At 43.4% G+C, this 21,032-nt stretch overlaps 1 protein-coding gene across 6 annotated transcripts in view; it reads left to right on the forward strand.

The window, feature by feature from the left end:
• Positions 1–21,032, forward strand: part of ATP9B (ATPase phospholipid transporting 9B (putative)) — a 155,698-nt gene that overhangs the window by 39,709 nt on the left and 94,957 nt on the right. For 4 of the 6 annotated variants that reach the window (XM_031441712.2, XM_031441713.2, XM_031441715.2 and 1 more), the window contains 3 exons: positions 1,155–1,213; positions 7,801–7,852; positions 16,401–16,495. In XM_031441712.2, coding sequence (XP_031297572.2) covers positions 1,155–1,213; positions 7,801–7,852; positions 16,401–16,495 — 206 coding nt within the window. The remainder of the gene's footprint in view (positions 1–1,154; positions 1,214–7,800; positions 7,853–16,400; positions 16,496–21,032) is intronic. The other 2 variants (XM_031441723.2, XM_031441714.2) reach the window with 2 other exon arrangements.

A 21,032-nucleotide genomic window follows, 5' to 3' on the forward strand; every position in this document is an offset into this window, starting at 1 on the left:
CTTTAATCCATTGTGATGTTTGACCCATTTTAACTGATTAGGAATAGAATGATTATAAACTCCTTCTGTTCTTTTAAAATGTGTTATGTTTGGATGCATTTGTGAAGAACAGACTAAATGTCTTAAAAGGGTACAGGTTCTGAAGTTGGGTAGACAGTCAGATGCTTGAGTATTTATAGCACGTCAAGTACATTGTGTGTAGAAAACACAGGTGACGGAGGCTTTGTGAGGTCCCATTTGCTGTGTGAGTGAGGCGGGCTAGGGAGAGGGGTTGCAGTCGAAAGGAGGAGCCAGGCAGAGAGCCTATGAGAAGGAGCTGGCTGTCGGCGAGGGCCGGACCCAGGTGCAGCAGGAGCAGAGGGCGGGGCGCTGGGCCGGGCCGGAAGCTGCGCAGAGCGCGCGCACGTGCTGCGAGCTTGGTTGTCTTCTGAGTAGTTGGCGGGTAAGGGAGGGTTTGGGGTGAGGTGAACCCCTTCGCGTTTCCAGCCCGCTCACTTGGAGTTGGTGTTAAATTAGGGCGGAGACGCAGCAGAGCCTTGGTCGCACCCTCTCTCTGCAGGTGAGAGTGGCGACTGGCTGGCGGCAGGGCGCACGGCTGGGACACTTGGGAGCAGGATTGGTAGCTCTGAGTGATTTCTGACCTTTGGTAAAACGCGGGCCGTGGAGCAACTTAGAGGAACGCTTTCCTCCCGTGAGAAGGTCGCGCATCCGCCCTCAGGCTTCCAACGCGGCGGCAGGGGGTGCGTGTCGGCAGGGGGTGCGTGTCGTCGGGGGAAGACTTAGCGGAAGGCTTAACGCAGTGGCTCAGCGAGGGGAGGGGACGGCTGTTACCTTACTCGGTAACGTTCACTAGTAACTGATCAAAAAGAAAAAGGCCTGCAAGGTGTGGTGTCCTGAGTGTGCCCTTGACAGTAAATGGAATGGGATGTTTTGAAAGAAAACTCATTAGGCTTAAATACTGGCATACAAATGCAGGTATCTTTATTACTGTTTTTAGAACTTGCTTCTGTCAGGGGTAGCTCTAAAACCATTCAAATTACAATGCCCACGCAATAAACACTGTGTTGTTGATGGTTCTGTATTTGTCAACTGCAAGTCTAACTCTGCTGTGCTGCTGTTTCCTTGAGTTGACTTTACTTCTTCTTTTTTTTAAGGTAAAGTGCAAGTTAAGAGTTCAGACATACAAGTTGGAGACCTCATCATAGTGGAAAAGGTTGATGCATTTTTAATATATTTTAGACATGTATATGCTAGTTATTAACATTTAGCCTGATTGCAAGTAACTTATGAATCTGAACGAAATTGTTTGAGACATTTATTTTAAATCTTAACATCTTTGTGTGAGATTTGATATACATGAAGAAAAATGTAGATTTTTATATATAGTCTGTTTTGCTAAAGTACATTTCAATGTGTGTAGGTAAAGTCATATTTTATCTAAAATAAGACATGTGTTAACTGTTTAATGTTGCATTATTGGAATTACATCTTTTGACTATAAAGAATTGTGTTAGTTAGAACATGTTTATAATAGAATATGTTCATTTTCTAGAGCTTCTTTTTACAGATAGATACACTATACATGATTATTGGATATTAATTCTTATGGCTTAAACAATTAAATAAGGCTAAGGTAAATGGAAGTGAAAGAGGGTTAGAAAGAGCAAGTTGAGGTTAGTGTAGGAAAGAGCCATTAGAAACGCCCACAACGGCCGGAGGTGGCAGTGGTCAAGCCTGGAGTGTGACTGGGCTGTCTGCACTCAAGGAGGAGACACGGGCTTCCTAAGTAACAGTGGTTCAATGCAGAGGCCTTTTTTTTTTTTTTTTTTTTTTTTTTTTTAGGGCTTTAGAACAACATTTAAAAAAATTTTTTTTTAAATGACAGGTTTTAGTAAGACCTCTTCCAAAGTAGTTTGAGCCCTTGGTACCAGCTGACATCCACAGGGGAGCCACGTGGGAGCTTACCCAGTCTGAGCGCCTGTGGAGATGTTAAAACAGTAAAACAGTCTTCTTCCTCAAGACTAAAGTAGTCTTCATGTTGTTACATTAGTCTGTACACAGAGAATGTTTCTGGGCGTGTTTGTTTGATTTTACAGAATGGGATACATTTAAACATTGATGTGCAACTTCTTTGCATAGTGTTAGTTATATGGGTACTGTAAGTTACTGACTTTTGATCCATTGTTAGATTTTGGATGGTTCCGCTTTTCTGCTATTGAAAAATGCTATAATGAACATCCTTCTACCTATATCTTTGCAGGTTTCTACAGCATAAATGCTGACGAGAAAGATGGCTAAGCCATGTAAACGCTGATGTGATTTTTAAAAAACACCGGCATTTGTTATCTCCCAGTTGCTCTGGTCAGGAATCTGAGGGCAGCCTTGCTGCGTCTCCCGGTTCCAGGTCCCTCTCAGGGCTACAGTATAGGTGTGTCAAGGTGTCAGCCCAGTGGCCGTCACTTCCAGGCTCCACTGTGGTGGAGCTGATGCCAGTCTCGCTCTTGGAGTTGTTGGCAGGACTTGGTTCCTCTTTGCATTCAGGGCCTGCATTCCAGGAGCTTTTGGCTTGAGCTGCCCTCATTGCTGGCCACACCAGCCTCTCCACCTGCAGCTTGCTGCTGGCGTGCCAGCAGGAGGGGAGAGAGTGCAGTGCCAGCAGATGGACGCACAGTCTTGAAGTGACACCCACCACCTTCTGTTTTCCTCTTGACTTTTGAGAGGATGTGTAGTGTTTGAAGGATTTGAAGGTTAAGATATGGAAATTTCTCTTTGTGAATCAGTTGAGTACTGTTGGCCTTCGCATTCTTTCATCTCTTATTTCCTTCTTTACTTCCCTATTTACTCTTTTTTTCTTGCCTTTGCTGTTGAGTTTGGTGTGGCAGCGCACCTTGTTTTCCTGCTGACACAGGGTCCCTTCTTGGCCATCTTGCTAGTCATGCAGGTAGATGTGAGAAAGAAGTTTGCACGTGTCTGGGTGTTCCTCTTCAGCGCCTCTCTGCCCTCACAGGTGTGCTCTCTGTCAATAGGAAAGGTTGGCGGGTGACCCAGGCCTCGTAGACGTCCAGATGAAGGTCTCCATTTGATGTGGTAGTTGCACATCTTTGTGTGTGTGTGTGTGTGTGTGTGTGATCTCAGTGTCCAGCGGGTGGCACGTTGTAGACGACTCCCTACTGTTAGATTAGTACCACAGACGAGCACGTGTGTGGTGTCCTGCCCTATGAACTTTATGGGTTTGGTCGCAGAGCTGAGGTTAGACTACGTACCTTTATACATACAGGGTGAAGAAAGAAATGCCAAAGACTGGTTGTCTCCTGGCTTAATAAGGAAACCTGAGCAGTATCTGAATGTTTAGACACACATGTCCCAATCTCAGCAGAATTTTTTTTTATAAGACAAAATAAGTTTTTTCCTAAAACTTAATTTGGCAAGGCACAGGCCCTAAGATGGCAAAAACAATCTTGACAAGAGGAGTGAAGTGAGAAGAATCAGTCTTCTACTGTTAAGGCGCACTTCCCAGCTGTGTTAATTAACACAGGCAGAAGAAGGAGGGAAACTGAGACCAGTGAAACATTACAGAGAACCCAGAGCTGGACCCACCCAGACATGCCCAGGTGATCGTTGACAAAGTGCAGAAGCAATTAAAGTGGAGGAAGGATGCCTTTCAACAAATAAGGCTGGAACTATTGGACGTCCATGAGTGAAAAATGAACCATAATGTAAATGTAACACTTCATATAGATATTAAATCAAAATGGACCAGGGATTTAAATGTGAACTGTGAAACTTTTAGAAAAAAAAAATAGAAAATATTCCGGATCTAAGGTAGGAAAACAGTTCTTAGACCCGACACCAGAAGCACAGTGTATAAAGGCATAAGTTGCATCTCATTAAAGTTAAACACTTGATCTTTGTCGAAGAACACGTGAATATGATGGAAAACAAACTACAGACTAGGAGAAAATATTTGTAAGCCATATATCCACAAAAATTTATATCTAGAATATGTAAAAACTCTTAATACTCAACAGTGAGATAAAATCAAAATAGAAAATGGGTTAAAGTTATAAAGAAACCTTTAGCCAAAGAAGACATACAGATAGAAAATAAGCATATGAAAAGCTATTCAACATCATTAGTTACCTGGAAATGCAAATTAAAACACAATGAAATACACTATGCATAGAGCAGAATGGCTGCAATGAAAAATGACCGCAGATGCTAGCAGTGAGTGAAGCCAGTGGATCGCTCACACAATTCCTGTGGGAATATGAAATGTTATAGTTATTCTGGAAAATGATTTATTAGCCTCTTAAAAAACTGGATGTACAACTGTCATATGACCCAGTTGAACTTTTGGGCCTTTATCACAGATGAATAATTAAGTTGGCACAAAAGCCCGCACATGAATGTTTATGCTTACATTATTCACGGTAGGCAAAAAATCAGAAACAGTCCAGATATCCTGAATGGATGATGGTCAGGGAAACTGTTGTACATCATACCGTGATATATCATGTTAAGAAAGCACAGATCAGAAGGATCCAATAATTGTTTTGAAGTTTGTAGTTTGTTCATTAACGCCTCATAGGAAATAAAACAGGATAAGAGAATAAAAGGTAATCATCTAAAAATGAAATTAGACAGATTCTGTTTACTAGTATCAAATAAGATCATTGCTAGCAATAAACTTAACAGAAGAAATAGGAAACTTGTACTTTGAAAACTACAAAGCATTGTTGAAACAGTAAAGAAGGCCTAAATAAATAGGAAGACGTCCCATGTTCATGGGTTAGAAGTACTCATACTGTTTAAATGACAGTCCTCCCAAATCGATCTACAGATTCATTGCTTCCTCTCAGCATCCCAGCTAACTTTGCAGAAACTGACAAGCTGATTCTAAAATTCATGTCTAAATACAAGACATTAATAGTAGCTAAAGCAATTTTTAAAAGTTTAAAAATATGACCAAAATTGGAGTAGTCACACTTCTCCGTTTCAGAGCTTTATACAATTACAGTAATCAGAACAGTATGGAACTGGCATGAATTTTAATTGACTTTAATTTTAATTTAGCTTTTAGTTTAGAGTCCAGAACCAAAGCCTTAAATGTATGGTTAATTGATTTGCAACAAGGATGCCTAGACAATTCAGCGGGACGGGGCTTTGTTCGGGTGGGAGCTTGTCTCTGGCCCAGCACTAGTTGTGAGGGTCTTCCACTCGGCTGTGTGCAGCTGTGACTCATTCACTTGGTTGCGACACAGCACACCTGTTGCCCGCTCTGCTGTTGGCAGTGTTGGGGTCGCCCTAATTCTTGCCCTTTAGGAGGGATTCTTCTCTGTGGTGCCTGACCATGCCTTCCGGCTCACGCGGGCACCCGCTGCTGCTGTATATACATGCTGAGCAGGGGACGTGTTGGGTTTGGAGGTGTGTGTGTTTTACTTTGTACTTACTGCCAATAATTTTGCAAAGTGACATATCAAATTATACTCAGATCCACAGTAGGAGTTCCCCATCCTCCAGGTTTGCCAGCACTTGGCATTGCCAGCCTTTTAGAATGACCATTTCTAGTATTTATATGGTAGTTGTGGTTTTCATGTGCATTTCTGTGAAGACTGACAAAGTTGGACACCTTTTCATATGATTTTGGATGTCTTTCTCATTGGAAATAGCCTGTGAGAATCTCTTGCTGTTTTTCTTCTGAGTTATCCTTTTCTTATCAATTTGCCAGCCGTCAGGGACCCTGGGTGGGAGTCCTTTACTAGTTCTATGTTAGAAATATCTTTTCCTTTCTGGTGTGCTTTGTGGAACAGAGATTCTTAATTTTAGTGAAGTCTGCCTTAATAATCTTTTCACTTACAGGAAGTTTCTCTTTTTTTTTGAAATTTTTGGTGGTGGTGGGAAGGAATCTTGTTTAAGAAATCTCTTCTGCCAAAAAGTAGTGGAAATATTATTCTGTGTTATCTCTTAGGTCTTATTGTTTTGACTTGACATTTAGAAGTATAATTCCTTTGGAATAGATTTTTGTGTTTCAGTTGAAGAGGTCAGACATCGTCTCCTCTTATTCCCCCATGGATGTCTAATTTTCTCAGCACTGTTTATTGACAAGACCACCATTTATTTCCTCATTGGTCTGCAGTGCCAAGATTCACATGAATCTATCGTCCACACATGTGTGGGGCGACTTCTGGATTCTCTCCTTTTACACTGATAGATTCTCTGTCTTGGTGGATATGATCGTGTCTTAATTACTCCAGTTTAGTTAGTGTCTAGTTCTGTTATATTGTAGCCTTACTCCTCCATGTTGTTTGTCACTCTTATCTTAGTCATTCTTGGCCTTTGCAGTTTCCTGTAAATTTTAGCAATATCTCGTCAGTTCCCACCAAAAACATGTTAAGGTTTTGGTTGGGTTTGTGTTGAGTGTGTAGGCCAGCGTATGGACACTTGGCACCTTTGCAGAACTGTATATTCTAATTTCAGAATCTGGTATCTTCTGTTTACTTGGGTCTTACGTAATTTCTTTTAGTAATGTTTTACAGTTTTCTTTTGAGAGGACTTGCCCATCTTTTATCAGTTTTATTCTAATGCAGTTTTTTTCCTATTCTCGAAATGGGCGTATTTAAGAAAACGTTTACTTTCTTGCTGTTTGTTACTGTTACATGTGTCTGTTTTCTGTGTCATTAATTTTGTTCTCATATTTGCTTACATCCTTTTACTATCTTTGGGATTCATTGGCAGTTTTTTTTTTTCTGCTTTCAAGTGGGTATTTAGTTCTGTGTGTTTTTAGCCTCCGTTTTCTGTTTATACATTTCATTGTGTGTATTTCCTCTTAAGATTTCCTGACTTTGTGTTCCACACATTTTGATATGTTTTTTATTACCATCCTGTTAAAAAATTTTTTCTAATTTCTGTTCTGATTTCTCCCTTAATCTGAGGGCTCTTCAGATCTTAGTAATCACCTTCTTTATGTTACAAATAAGTGGCTCTTTTCTACAACGTATCTTTTTTCAGCTTTAACGACATTTGTTTATGTTGCTTGCTGACTGACAAGTAATTCATTTCTTTTTATTATGTGGAGATAAATCTTTACTTAGGTCTCAAAAAATATAAACCATGAAATTATGTGAGGTGTTCTTATTATAATTACACATTTTTTCTTCAGTTTGATACAGCTTTCCCAACTAATTAATTAATGCTGCTTACTAGTAATACTAATCATTGTTAGTAATAACGATTAAATAAATATGTGAATAGTTATCTTTGAGTTTGTCTCCTTTTCTACTTTTTAAAAGAATATCCTCAAATTTGTGAGGGTTTTGTTTGTTTGCGCAGTTGTATCTTTATTCATACGTTCAACATTGATTAAGTGTTTGTTTTTGATACGCTTTGTCTTGTGTTAAGAGTTGGAAGAATGCTATCCTCACTTTCCAGCGTCATTTAGTCTAGTAAGGAGCATATAATTTTTTCATAAGATAATAACTAGTATATTGTATGTATGAGTTAAGGTACAACAGAGGCTACAAAAGTGGCAATATTTAACATGTTTCATAAATGGAACAGTTTTCAAGTGATCGATAAGTACTGTTTACGTGGTTCATTAATGGGAAAAAATCTTTGAGGCTTAACTAAAATATGAAGTAAAATTTTCAGTTTTGTTATACAAATTATGAATGTTAATTGTTTCAGCATAAACTTGAATTATAACATTTTAGTTGTTTTTAGTAGCTATTCCTCCTTTGGAAGGGAATTGTGTTAATTTATAAACTTGCATGTAGATAATTAATATTTTATATTACTCTGCAGAATCAAAGAGTTCCATCAGACATGGTGTTTCTTAGGACTTCAGAAAAAGCAGGTATTTTATTTTTATTTACATTGCTGATAATTGCTGTTTTGGCAGTTTTATTTTCATTTTGAAAGGTAAAATTTAAATTTATTCTTATAAGAATTTTTCTTTGGATGATAATATATTGAATTCATTAATGTCTAAATCGCATTTAACTGTTGATATTTAAAGCAATGATTTTACTGTATAATATGCTTGTTTAAAAAGTTTATACCTAATAACTAAGTGACCCCTGTACATGTGCTACGTTTACTTCACTGTGTGCTGTTTAACGGGAGGTTTGTTTTCCCTCCGGGTCAGAGGCTGGAGAGCTACTCTTCCAGTCCATTTCCCTTTCCTGCCCAGTTAGATGGGGCCACGCCCTGAGGTATGGCTGACAGAGGATGGCTGAAGGTCATGTGTAACCACTCGAGCCCTGGCTGTAACTTCTTTTGCAGCCGTCTGCTCTTTTCTTCACTGCACTAGCCAAGTGTCCGCCACCAGTAACCTTGGAAGCCGCCTGTTGAAGATGGCAGAGCTCCCCTCAGCCTCGGTTCCTGAATGACTGGAACAGAGCCCCCTCCTCTTCCGTTACCAGATGGCCTCTCTATGTTAGAGAAATACTGTCTGCTAAGTACCAAAGTTGTAGGGTGTCTGTTAGAACAGCTGGTGTTCCCTTAACACCAGCAGAGCCGTGGCAGCAGTTAAGGACTCTGCCTTCCCCCTCGCTTGCTTGTGCGGAGCTCAAGAGCGGCCAGGCGTGAGCGATTCGGCCTCTCAGGTTTTCATGGGCATGTGTGCACTGGCAGGTGGCCTTCCAGACTCTCAGGAATATGTTAGCACTTTTGAAAATCCCCGTTAGTCATCTGATTTTTCAGCTTTTCTTTCAAATTTTTTCGTCGGCTTATTGTTTACTCCAGCTTTATCACCACTGGAGGTAGCTGTGATAGTAAACAATTGCCACTGATTGTTTTTGGCAAACATTCCTGGGGAAGCACTTTTCACAGTGAACAATCTAGGGGTGGGGTCAAGTCCAGACAAGCCCTACCTGGTCAGGTGATCACAGCTCCCTAGGCAGGGGGTTTGGGGAGTCCTGGCCCCGGTTTGCTTCCCTCAGGGGCTGTGAGACCGTAGGTTTACTTAGCTGCTATGGAGCTTGGCTTGGGGGTGGGTGTTGAAAATGGGACAAGTCAAAACACCATACAGCTCACTCTTTGCTAGGTTTAGCTGTGTTTCTTGCATAAATGCACCTGGGGTTGCTGCAAGTCTTTGATTAGTTTCCAGAGTTCTGAAAAAGTTGCTTTTGACAATTTTTGCTAATATTCTCATTACAGTTATGGAGCAATGGGTTTTCAGAGACTTTTACACTGCCAACCCCATTGACATTCCTACTTATTTTATGATTTGTTTGTCTTTGTTTCTAAAGGTATTCAGCATAATGAATAACAAAAATATCTGCGTTTGGGAGATGCTTTTATATTAATTGCCCTTATAGTGATTGTGGTAGAAATATATGTAAGATTATTATCCTAAATGTGGAAATGGCTTTAGGTAATTAACTTAAAAGAAGTAGATTATACAGATCTATTACTGTATAGGAGATAAAATATGAACAAAATCTATCACTTAAAAACTGGAAGAGGGTCAGAAATGTCCGTTTTTCAGAGGCAGGATCTGAGGGCTGGAGAACATAAGTGCCGTGCTGAGGTTCTGGAAGTTCTTCGGCTGCTGTGCCATTGTTACTGGTGTTGTTAAGAGAGCAGAACACGGTAGAGTATCAGAGCATCAGGAAGATGAGAACGCTTCATTGTGCTAGCTTCAGGTGGATGGTATTACATCCAAATTGATTATGCTCTAAAATGTTTTCTTTTTCTCTGGTTTTGTTTTGTTTCCTACGTTGTGGGCACAGTTTCTCTCTAGTTTAATGATATTTTATATTTTGGAGGTCATGGATCTTTTTGAGACTCTTAAGAATTATCACTTCGTTCCTCAGAAAAAATGTGCATAATACACATGTGTCTTGAATTTTTGATTATTTTACATATTCCTGGAAGGTTATTAATGGATCTGAGTTTAGGACCTTACTGTGGTCTGTTTTAAACTATGGTTTTATTATAGTCCTCAGTTTTATTATTTTTCTATCAAATTTAAATGGTTAAAACAATTACTAACTACTCACGTGGAAATGTTAAAATGTCAGATTACTGTTCTATGGAATTTTTCTTCTCTTTATACAATGGACCACACAGCGTCCCAGCTGTGTAAAGTTTGTGTCACACGACTGCTTTCAGTCAAGGGTTCTCAGTGTTAGACATTCAGTTAGTGTGACTTTATGTGATGATGTAAGGTTTTTACTTAGCCTCGTTTTTAAAGGTACATATCCTCAGAATTGTTTGTGTATCTGCTAACACTGTTAATATTATTTTTTTATTTTTCAGTTTCTGTTCAGAAAAACCCTGATAATACATTGTCTGTTACAATGAGAATCTTTGAACTCTGGAAGGTGCAAAAGTCTGAAATCTGTGCCGTGTTTGGGTTTGGACAATGGCCACTGGGTGTTTGTCAGTACAGCTCTGGGAGTCTCTTTGCAGCATCGTATTGACTGTGTATTAATACAGGGTGTTCTGTTGGGCCGTCAGCTGATTGTTTAGAATGTAAATGAAGCTCTTGATGGATCTGGTGACTGATGGCTTAAATTCCAATTAATCAGTGGCTTCATCAGTTTCTTAATTCAGATCAAATATCTCCTGAATGCACACAGTTCTTTTAGTGGTATTAAGAGAAATTAATGCTTTAGAACTAATTTTCATCAATCTCTTATAAATGCCAATATCTTTTTCACTTGTCTCCTAAGTGATGACATTATAGTTTAAGTGTTTGGGACATATTACAATAGCTCAGCTGTCACTTGTTAGTGGGCGAGCGGTAGGTAAATGACACTGTACTCACCCACATTCTCTCTGTGGTGCTATTCATCTTGCCAGCAGCTTAAAAATTTCATGCAGAGTCATTAAGTCATATAAATGATTTAGAAATTAAGTTTAACGGCAAACGATCTGGTATTTCATATGCAAAGTCGATGTCTGTTTCTCTACTGTCGGGCGTGAACTGTAGCCTGTCTCTTGCAGAGCTGTGGGGTCTGTGAGCTGTCGGGGCAGTCCGCTAGCATTCCAGGGGGACTTAGTATGCTCTGTGACACGCTCACGGGCGCTGTCTCACGGTGCCCTGACAGTTACTGCATCCCCACTCGATGCCGTCTCCCGGGTGGCATGCACACTAGCTGATCTTCCTTTGATTGTCATTAAACCTGTCCTTTGCTGTCAACTCATGTCAATTATACCAAATAAAATCAAGTATTCATAAGAAGTCAGTAATAGGATATAAGCAGACCGATTTAGTCATACATTTTTACTGAGCCTTTAGACGGCATCAGTTGTAGCTCGTGCTTGCTGTTAAAAAATCATTAGGTATAGTTCGTGCAAGAGAAGTCCAGTTGGCCGTCTCTGACTTTGCTGCAGTTCGTTCTCTCTCTAAATCATGTCAATTACTGCGAGCCTACTAATGTCAACTGTGCTTGAAGATAAATAATATGTCACTTCCCCCTAATTTAAAAAGTAGCGCATATTTAGCATGAGGCGTATCCTTTTACTTTAAAGAAAGGCAAGCGTGTGGTCTCCAGTGTTTAATAAGTTGGCAGACATCTAGTTAAGTCATTGATTTCACTTTTAGAAACACCAGTGTTTGAAATGTAAGAGACTCTAGAGAGTCTCAGCTTTTCTTATTTTGTATGTTAGAAGCAAACCCGGACCAGAGCCGTTGGCGTTGACGTCCCGCAGTGTGTGTCTAACGGAGTCTGGGATCCAGTCCTTAAGTTGTTTTTGTACTTTACAAAGCACACACTCAAAGACATGGATAAACACGCACATGTTTAGGAGGAAAGCCATCAATCTTGTGAGAAAGGGTTTAACTATAAAATAATTGGCACTGCGAGTTTTCTTGCACTCCTTTTCATTGGAAACCAGCCTGTTATTTTCCTTATCATAAATCTTTGGGCAGACGATACGTAACGAGTGATGTTTATGTAATTAGGTGTACTTTTTAGAGTGCGTGAAATCAGACGAAGGTCTCATAGGTGTGTCTTCAGCTGATACAATACATGATGGAAGAATCTTCTCATAGCTCTTGATCTCACGGTATCTCACCAAAGTGACTTCACCGCTGCGAAGCTCCTAGATCTGTGATGGCAACTCTAATGCCTGTGGTGTAGGCAATTGAAAGAATGAAACGTGAAGGGTCAGTGGGGTACATTCCAGGTGCTGAACTGCTGTGATGGGTGAAAGTGCACGGGCCGCACCGGGCGCATGCGGTTTACGCCGGGGAAGAGCGAGGCAGTGCTCACCGGTGCGCAGGAGCGTGTGTCCCCTGGGGAGTTCAAGGCCCGGGAGGCCGGTGTGGATGTGGGTTTGCAAGGACCTGTTTAGTTTTAGAACTTTGTTCCAAAGGTGTACTGGACTAAGCTGTGTAAAATGTACATCCCGCCTTAACTAGATCCCCAAATTTGAGGAATAATTAGCTAAATAATTAATAAGTTCTTGGTGTATACCATGCCCTGGCAGACTTGAGTAGATTCTCCTCTAAGATTTACAACGTGACTCCAAGTAAGTCTTATCTTTCCCATTGTGCACATGAAAAACCTAGCAAGGCGGAGTAACTAGACAGGGAGCAGCAGAGGGTGAGTCACGGAGCTGGTTCTCAGCCCGAGGCCGGCTCTTCCCTCCGTGTCAGCCAGCTGTGACTTTACACACAGGCGCCTGGAGCGGCCTCGCCCTCCGAGCTCCTGCTCTCTGGGCAGCGCTTCTCTGCGGTGGCCTGTCTCACGCACTGCAGGTTGCGGAGCCGCGTCCTTGGCCTCGACTCACTAGATATCAGTGCCCCTCCCCGCGCCCCACACCAGTCCTGCTGTGAAAACCAGCGAAGTCTCCAGAAGTTTCCTGGGGGGCAAAATCAGCCCTGGTTGAAAACCACTAGAGGACTTTTTTCACTGAAGAAAATCCCTGAAATAAATCCTAAGTATTCAGATGCATATCTTTTGAGAGTCATTCTTTTAATATTTTCCAGAGATCTTCCTTGGTAAAAAGAGATTGCTTCTGTGGAATTTGAGCCATGCATGACCCCAGCTCCCTGTGCAGGAAGCTTCTTCTCCAAGCCAGTGCAACCGGGCGGCTGGGGGCTCCGTCTCCCGGGCTCCGTCTCCCGCGGCGCCCAGGCTACGGCAGGGCCTCTCCCTGGAGGGTGCCCCCCAGGCTTGTTTTCCCCAGGCTGCGTGGGCTTGCCCAGTTCCCTGGGCCTCCCTCTACTGCCCAGCTGGCCCTCAGAGGCGAGAGCTCTGCCCCAGTCTTGACAGGCCAGGAACACTGGGGCCCCAGCTAGTGTCCCCCCACACCCAACCCCCTGCTACCAGCTGGCTTGTAGGGCAGAAGTAGCATGCCTGGAGGGGCTGCCACAACCCCTCGCCCCACCTCAGTGCCCACTTAGAGGAAGGTGTCACCCTCTGTAAAGCTGGCTTCTGTGTCGCAGCCACCTCCAGTGCCTTGGCCTGGAGCTTAAAATTTTTAATTAACCATTTTACAATTATATAACCACATTATTTCAGCTGGTTTGGGGATAAGGAGTCTTGAACAGATTCTATCCGATATAAAAAGACTTGACTGATACCATTTCTGTAGGAAGATGTTTTCTGAATCCTGAACAGGTCAGAAACTGCTGCAGTGTGACGTTTAGGCTCTTTCTTTCCCAGATGACTGCAGCCCTTGGCAGCTGTGACTCTGTAGGGCTGTTCACCTCTTCTTCCCTCTGACGTGTTACTGAGTAATCTTACAATGTTTGTAAAACCCGTTTCACACAGGACACTTAAAGTTGTATTTTCAGTACTAAAACACAGCTATTTGAAAATAGTGTAAAAACGTTTTATTTAATGTTTCTGTTTACCCGTGGTGATCACTACTGAAAGCTGACCTGGCAGATAAAGGGAATGGGCCGGGAGATGACTGATGGGTGAAATCAGCTGCTGAAGTGGGGAGAGAATGCAGGCAGCCAGTAGCTGTCATGGTGTGAGCTCTGTTAAATGGCCGTGTGTGCGGTCTGCGTTCACCAGAGCTACCCTGTGCTGAACCGCTCCGATCAATAGCGTAATTCTGCATGGAAGTGGTGGGTCGGAGCCAGCCTGACAGACAGGGCGGGGGCTGGGAAACCTGAATATGAGAAAGGTACATTGATAGGAGGCCCCGTTTTTGCAGGTGTTCAAGTGTAAATTTAAGTGTAACTCATACAAATAAGTGTACGTCTTCTGTGGTGCAGTTCCAGTTACTTGCAGTTCCTTTCCTGCTGAGATCAAATGTTTGTGGAATACTTTGGGTTTACATTTTCTATGTTAATCTGAATGTGTTTCTTAAAAAATTCTTTAATTTTAATCTTTATGTTTTTAGAGCAATTTTAGGTTCACAAAAAATGAGGAGGTGCAGAGATTTCCAACACACCCACTCACACGTGTATAGCTTCCTCATTATCAGATCCCCCACCAGAGCTGTACACTTGTCACAACTGATGGATCTGCACTGACACCTGATGATCACCCAGAGTCCGTGGTTTACACTGGGGCTCACTCTTGGTGAAGTGCATCCTGTGTGTTTGGGCAAATGTGCGAGGACGTCTGTCGATCATAGAATGTCATGCAGAGTATCTTCACTGTCCCGAGGTCCTCTGTGCTCTGCCCGTTTGCCTCCACCCCCTCCTCCATCCCGAGCGACCACTGATCTTTTTATTGCCTTTCCAGAATGCCGTGTAGCTGGAATCACACAGCACACAGCCTTTGCAGACTGGTTTCTTTCACTTAGCAGTAGACTAACTGCCTCCATTCTTTTCACATCTTGAGAGCTCTTCTTGTTTTCGTGCTGAGTGATTCTCCGTTGTCTGGATGCACCACAGTTGGTCCACTCACCTGCTGAAGGACATCTTGGTCCCTTCCAAGTTTTGGCAATTACAAATAAAGCAGGGGTAAGATCTGCCTGCAGGATTTTGTGTGGACATAAGTTCCCAGCTCTTTTGGGTAAATGCCAAGGAGTGCGATCGCTGGACCACATGGTGGGAATGTGTTTGCTGTTATGAGACCCCCAAGCTGTCTTCCAAAGTGGCTGCAGCATTCGGCATTCCCCCGAGCAGGGATGGGCGTTCCTGCGGCTCCACGTCCTCACCAGCAGTTGGTGTTGTCAGTGCTCTGGATTTGGGGTGTTCTAGTAAGTGTGCGGTGGTGTCTCCGTGATTCACCTTTGTGGAGCCACTTCTCATGTGCTCCTTTGCCATTGGTGTGTCTTCTTTGTTCTGATTTGGCTCATTTTTAATTGGGCTGTTTTCTCATTGCTGTGTTTTAAGAGGACTTTTTGTATTTTGGATAGCATCCTTTGTCCGATGTGTCATACATATGCTTTTGTGGCTTCCTGTGACTGCCTTATTTTACCATTAAATTTTTGAGAAGTCAAGTCACTTGAATTCATTCTGTGTTTTATATGCTTTCTTTTATTTTTAAGGGATCCTTTTTTAAAGTTTGAGGTAATTTGGCTTTTTAATTATGTGAATTGTGTGTGATTTCAGGGTGAACGGTGTGAAGCAGGGTGCACTCAGAAGGGTGCTGCTTCTGTCCAGTGCCTTCTCTGTTCCCATCCGCCCTCTGTGGGTGGTGTCTCTGCACACACGTGCACGCGTGCACACACACTCACACTCCCCCTCCTTGTTCTTCAGTCGCTGGTGTCTCTGTTCCCACGACAGTATGTATCCTGGAGAGACTTCTCAGTGGAAATGCAGGTCTTTCTCATTTCTTTTTCTTTTTTCTTCTGCTTTCTTTTTCTGTTTTTCCTTTTCCTTTCTTTCTGTTCCTCCCCACTGCCTCGTGCTCCCTTGCGCTCAGCTGGCTCTCTCACTGTATTCCCACCACTTTGGTTGTGATCAGTAATACTGCCCGGTTGTCGTGTGTGGTGTGTTCTGTGGTGTGCTGCTCTGTTGTAGGATAGGTCATGAGAATACAGCATGGGCAAAGGGTGAATGGGTTTGTGACTAAATACTTCATGCTGTAAATGTGTTAGCGTTGTGAGTGTGACTGGCTGTCAGCAGGGCTTTAGCTTTTCAGCTGGGCTTTTGTTACTGAATACGTACACTAAAGTGGTGCATCATGTATTTTATTAGCAAAGTTATATCGCACTTTCTTGGGCATTTTTGAATATTTAATTATTGTTTTATTAACAGAACATGAATTAAAGGTAGAAACGATCAACGTAGTCTTTCTAAAATAAAACACTTAATTAACATTAAGCCTTCGTAGTCAGGAGCGCCAAATAGGAAATAAGTGATGAAACAGTTAATGGCCTGTATTGTTTCAGCAAACTCATGTTGTTCGTTGCATAAATAAAGACTTTTAAGGATTTCTGTTCACGGGAATCTCTAGGTCTATCATTTCTATACCCCACTGTGCCGTGAATTGCGACTTCAGAGTGCTGTAACTCAGAAATTCTTCTTCTCTTGTTCCAAGGCTCGTGCTTTATCCGCACTGATCAGCTCGACGGTGAGACGGACTGGAAGCTGAAAGTGGCTGTGAGCTGCACGCAGAGGCTCCCGGCCCTGGGGGTGAGCGCTGTCGTCGTTATTCCCTCGTTTCTTACAGTGACTGTTCTGTGCAGTGAGTCTGGTTCGATTTATACCAGCTACCTTGATGCCTTGATAATTTTTAAAAAATAATTTCTTCGTTACTAATGAAGGATCATTGACAGTTATGCCCACGTAATTTCCACGGTGTCTCAGCATGTCACCTGTTTGAGGTGTAGTTTTGAATGTTCCTGTTGGCTTGACTCTTAGGTTTCCTTTATTTTCTCCTTGTTTGTGTGTTTAAACTCCCACTCATCTGGGTGACCTCTGAAACTGGGAGCTCGTGGTAGCGGTTTGATGAGTCTGCCGTTGGTAACGGACCTACTCCCAGGAGGCAGTTCAGACCCTGCTTTGGTGGACGGCAGAACTCAGATGGCTTAGCTGAGCCTGGGAGGCCAGGCTGTCCACCTCAGCTTTCCCTCTGAAGGTGGAGTGTCCTCGCTGGTCGGGAGGAAGCGAAGTGTTCCTGTGTCTGTCAACAGAGAGAAGGAGAAAGACGCCTCCGGGCTTCCTACCTGGCCCTTGCTGCCTGGGGAGCCGGCAGGAGGTGGGATGAGCGGGAACAGGTCTTGCGGATTTCAGTGTTTTCGGGATCTCTAAAACAGGTCTCTCACTAGTGCTAAGGATCTCCTAGTGGTATAATTTTTTTTGATTAAATTTCTTTTTACTTTAGCAAAACCGCAGTTGTGGTCATTTAGTATTTTGTGTTATTTGTACTATTGATGTGCACGAGAGAAGCTTCATCATACGTGATTTGCTGATACTCATTGGAGAGTAAAGAAAGATGGAGATTGTCTTAAGAATGACCTTTGACCCGAGCAGCTGTGGGAGTTGAGCTAGACTTGGCCGCTTCACTTGGGTTGGTCGGGTTCGGAGAGGACTGGCTGCTCGTCGTGCGCACAGTGAGCTGCTGTGCCAGCAGGAGCCTCCCTCGTGCTTGTAGGTACTGGACTTTTCGGAAACTAAGTATGTTTGACGTGTGTAAGACTTGGCAATACTTTTGACTCTAGGTTTTTTCAGTTGCCTATCCTTTAGGTAGCCCCCAGGTTGAAATTCATTCCTTTATGTGTGTCATGTATCTTTTCCAAAACATTCTGGTCACTAATGAGAGTGTGCGCAGTCTTTCTTTGTCTGTTTATTCATCGTCACATTGTAATGTGGTTCACCAGGTGTGTCTGCTGGAGTCACTGTCGTCTTCTGCTCCTCCTCTTTTTTTTTGCAACCCTTTAAAGATTAGAGAAAAGAAGATCACTTCTTCCTCCAGGGACCGCACAGAACAGGGTGCAGGTTGCTGGATTCGATTCCCAGGTCCTGTTTCTAACCCTGAGCTGGAGAATCTTTCTTCTCAGCTGATCAGCCAGCCCCCACGCCCCTCTGTCATGGGTGGGGACCAGCAGGCAGCTCCTAGTTTTTGTTTTTTAAAATATATCAACATTAAGAGAAGGCATGTAAATAGCAAGTTTTCTTCCTTAATGTCAATTCTTGAAAGTAGAATTGGGGAGTAAAAGAATATTCACGATTTCAGGTTTCTGATATTTAAAAATTATCATAGAAGAGTTGTGCCTAAACATCTTATAGCCATTAATGTATGATTATTAGGTAAGTATGTTTCAAAACACTTGAAACAGGTATTGAAGAGAGAAATCTCAGCTTGATAGAGAAAATTTGGGACAGTTTATTTTTTAATTGTATTCCTTTCGTTCCTAGTACTGTTGAAAGCTTCCACCAGATCTCGGTGAGGGGTGTACCTCCTACTTGGTGGTCTGCCCCTCTCCTGGGTCCGTTTCTGTGTTGGTGTTTGCCCATTTAAAGCTACATCGGTGCTCAGGTATGTGCATAGTGACAAACTGATAAAAGCAGGTATGTATCTGCAGATGTGCACCCCTCTTAGGCACAGACACTTCCATGTCTCCGGTTCTGCCTCCGTACGTCTTGTGGTCTCTGTCAGTCCCCAGGGCAGAGTGGTTTTTGAAAACTGTCCAAGACGCTCTTCAGGATCAAAGTTTCTCAGTCAGAGCCAGGTAGCACAGCAGTCAGATGCTCTGTTCTCAGTGCTCTGGGAGCTGTAAATTCTCAGTGTTCTGTGATGGTTTATTTACAGTCTGCAGGGTATTTGTATAGTTGGTATGTTCTGAGTTAATGCAGCTTTTTGTTGGTGGTGGTGAACGGGGGAAGGCATTTTCTGCTGGACTGGTGTTGAAGGGAGTAGAGGAGCTGAAGTTGGCGTTGGCTATTTTCCACTGACCAGCGGGCCGGGACGACGGGCCGCTAGTAAATCGCTAGGCTGCCGGTCGGGGGTGTGGGGGAAGTGGGTGTGCAGAAGCCGCCAAGCTGCTGTCCAGTGACTGGACCGTTCGCGCCAGTGGCGTGCGGGCGCGCCAGTGCTTGGTAAGTGCGCAGCGGGCGCTCGTCTTAGTCTGTGCTTCTGAGGCGGCTGACGGCGCTGGATCCTGTGTTACGTGCTTGTTTTCCATCTGTGTGTCCTTCCAGGTGAAATGCCTGTTCGTGTCTTCTTAGTGTCGCTAATGTGATTTCTTAGAATGTTCTCACTACATGATCACGTCACATGCGGAGAAGACAGTCTGCCTCTTTGATTCCAGTCTGTGTACGCAGCCTTCTCTTTCTTTCACTTGTGGTATGACGCCGGCTGAGATCGCTAACGCAGTGTTGGATGGAAGTGCTGAAGCCTTTCTTGTCTTTGTTTTCAATCTTGGGGAACACTCAGCCGTTTAAAATTCTGTGTGATGACAGCTGTAGGTTTTTCATAGATGTGTGGGGAGGGGCCTGCAGAGGGTGGGTAGAACTGTCCCCGCCTAGATCGTGGTGATGTCATAGGCATGACTTGTATTAAAATGCAGACGATAGTACAATTTAAACATGCGTGATTTATTGCATATAAATTATGTCTTAAGGAATAATTTGTCATATTAGGTATTGATTTTTTTTCATAGAGAGGAAAGCCCTAATTTCTTATGGGTTTAAGCAAGGCAGTTTGTTTTTTTCATTTAAAAGCTCACACTGCCCGTAACTGTCGCTCATCTGGACTTTCTGTCTCTCGTGCAGTGGATTTGGGGAATACTGGGTGTCATTCGCTGCTTGTCGCTTCATCAGTGGAGCACTGTGCCCACCGTGACACCAAGAGTAAATAAGTAAACCTGCAGTCCTAGAGCTTTTCTCAAAGAGTCGAGGATGCCACCAAGCACAACCTCCCCAGCTCTGCTGGGTTCCAGGGCACCTCACGTGAGCGGAGACCTGGGCTCCAGGCAGCCACGCGGCGGGTGCCGAGCTGCAGGTCGATGGCACAGGTCGGGCTTCCTGCTGCTGCACAGGCAGCTGGAAGGCGCGCACTTCCAGCACTGGAGACGTTCGGGACGCGCGTTTCTGGCTTTTGTGATCAGGCAGATTTGTTAACAGCAAGGAGGTCACAGTAGTTCTCAATAAATCATGACTTGCTGATTTATTTCAAAAGATCCATATAGCAGTAAACAATACCATTTACATTTAATTAGTTTTATTGAACGAGAGGCAGTTTTATTTGTAATGAGCCACATGTTATGATTAAGGATGTATTTTAATGACCTTTAAGTAATGCGAACAAATGTTGCCCTTGACCTAATAGCAGAGGATTTCCTACATTATTGAAAACTTGGGAATGATTTTTAAATTATCATGAAAAGCTTCGAATGACATTCTCATTATTGTGCCGTTATTCAGCCGTTTGATGTCTAATGTGCTGGATGAGATGCCTCCCTCTGAATGTGCATGTGCGCGTGGAGGTGTGGGGGCTGCTCAGACGGCCCTTTACGTCCACGCATTGAAGGGCGATCTGTTGTACAAGAACTTCGCTGTTTGAAAGTTCCTGTGACTGTGTGGTGCGTGGCTGATGAGTGAGCCTCAGCGTTTCCTTACCCCAGGGGTTGGCTGGCTGCTTATTAAACATGCTAGTCTTTCCATCAGCCTGAAATTATTATACGTTGTATTTCCTCTTGTGTAAACTAGCTTGACTTAATTAACTTGAAAATAAATTGTTGTCAGCGTGTCATCTGAGCTGTAGTAGCAGACTTGCTGTGGTGAGCCGGTGTGTTCACCCTTAGTCCGGTGCAGCGTCTGCTCTTCAGAACCTTGGAGACAAATCTGCGTGCATCTTCCAGGCCCACCTGGAGGTGTGTGAATGAGCGTTCCCGAGTTTACTGAGCTCTCCGGGAATTTTCAAGGCATGAAAATGAGCGTGAGTCATCTGTCTGCCTGGCTGGCACGTCCCAGCTGGAGGGTCCCCGCTGGCAGGTGCTGTCTTCGACTTCAGGTGCTTGGTGGCAGTCGCTGGGGAGACGGCGGCCTGCCTCATGCCCTGGAGTCACGGGGCCCTGCCATGCCTTGAACTTGAAAGATGCGGCGGTGTTTTCCACGGAGGGTCGTTCCTAGAGTGACTCTTGGAGGCTCTCTCACGAGCCCCTGCTCCCTGTGATTTGGGAGCGTCTCACTCCATGTGTTAAGTCCCTTTCTGCTCTGAGCTCTCGAG

Source organism: Camelus dromedarius, chromosome 28, assembly GCF_036321535.1.
Source record: "Camelus dromedarius isolate mCamDro1 chromosome 28, mCamDro1.pat, whole genome shotgun sequence".
NCBI lineage: Eukaryota > Metazoa > Chordata > Mammalia > Artiodactyla > Camelidae > Camelus > Camelus dromedarius.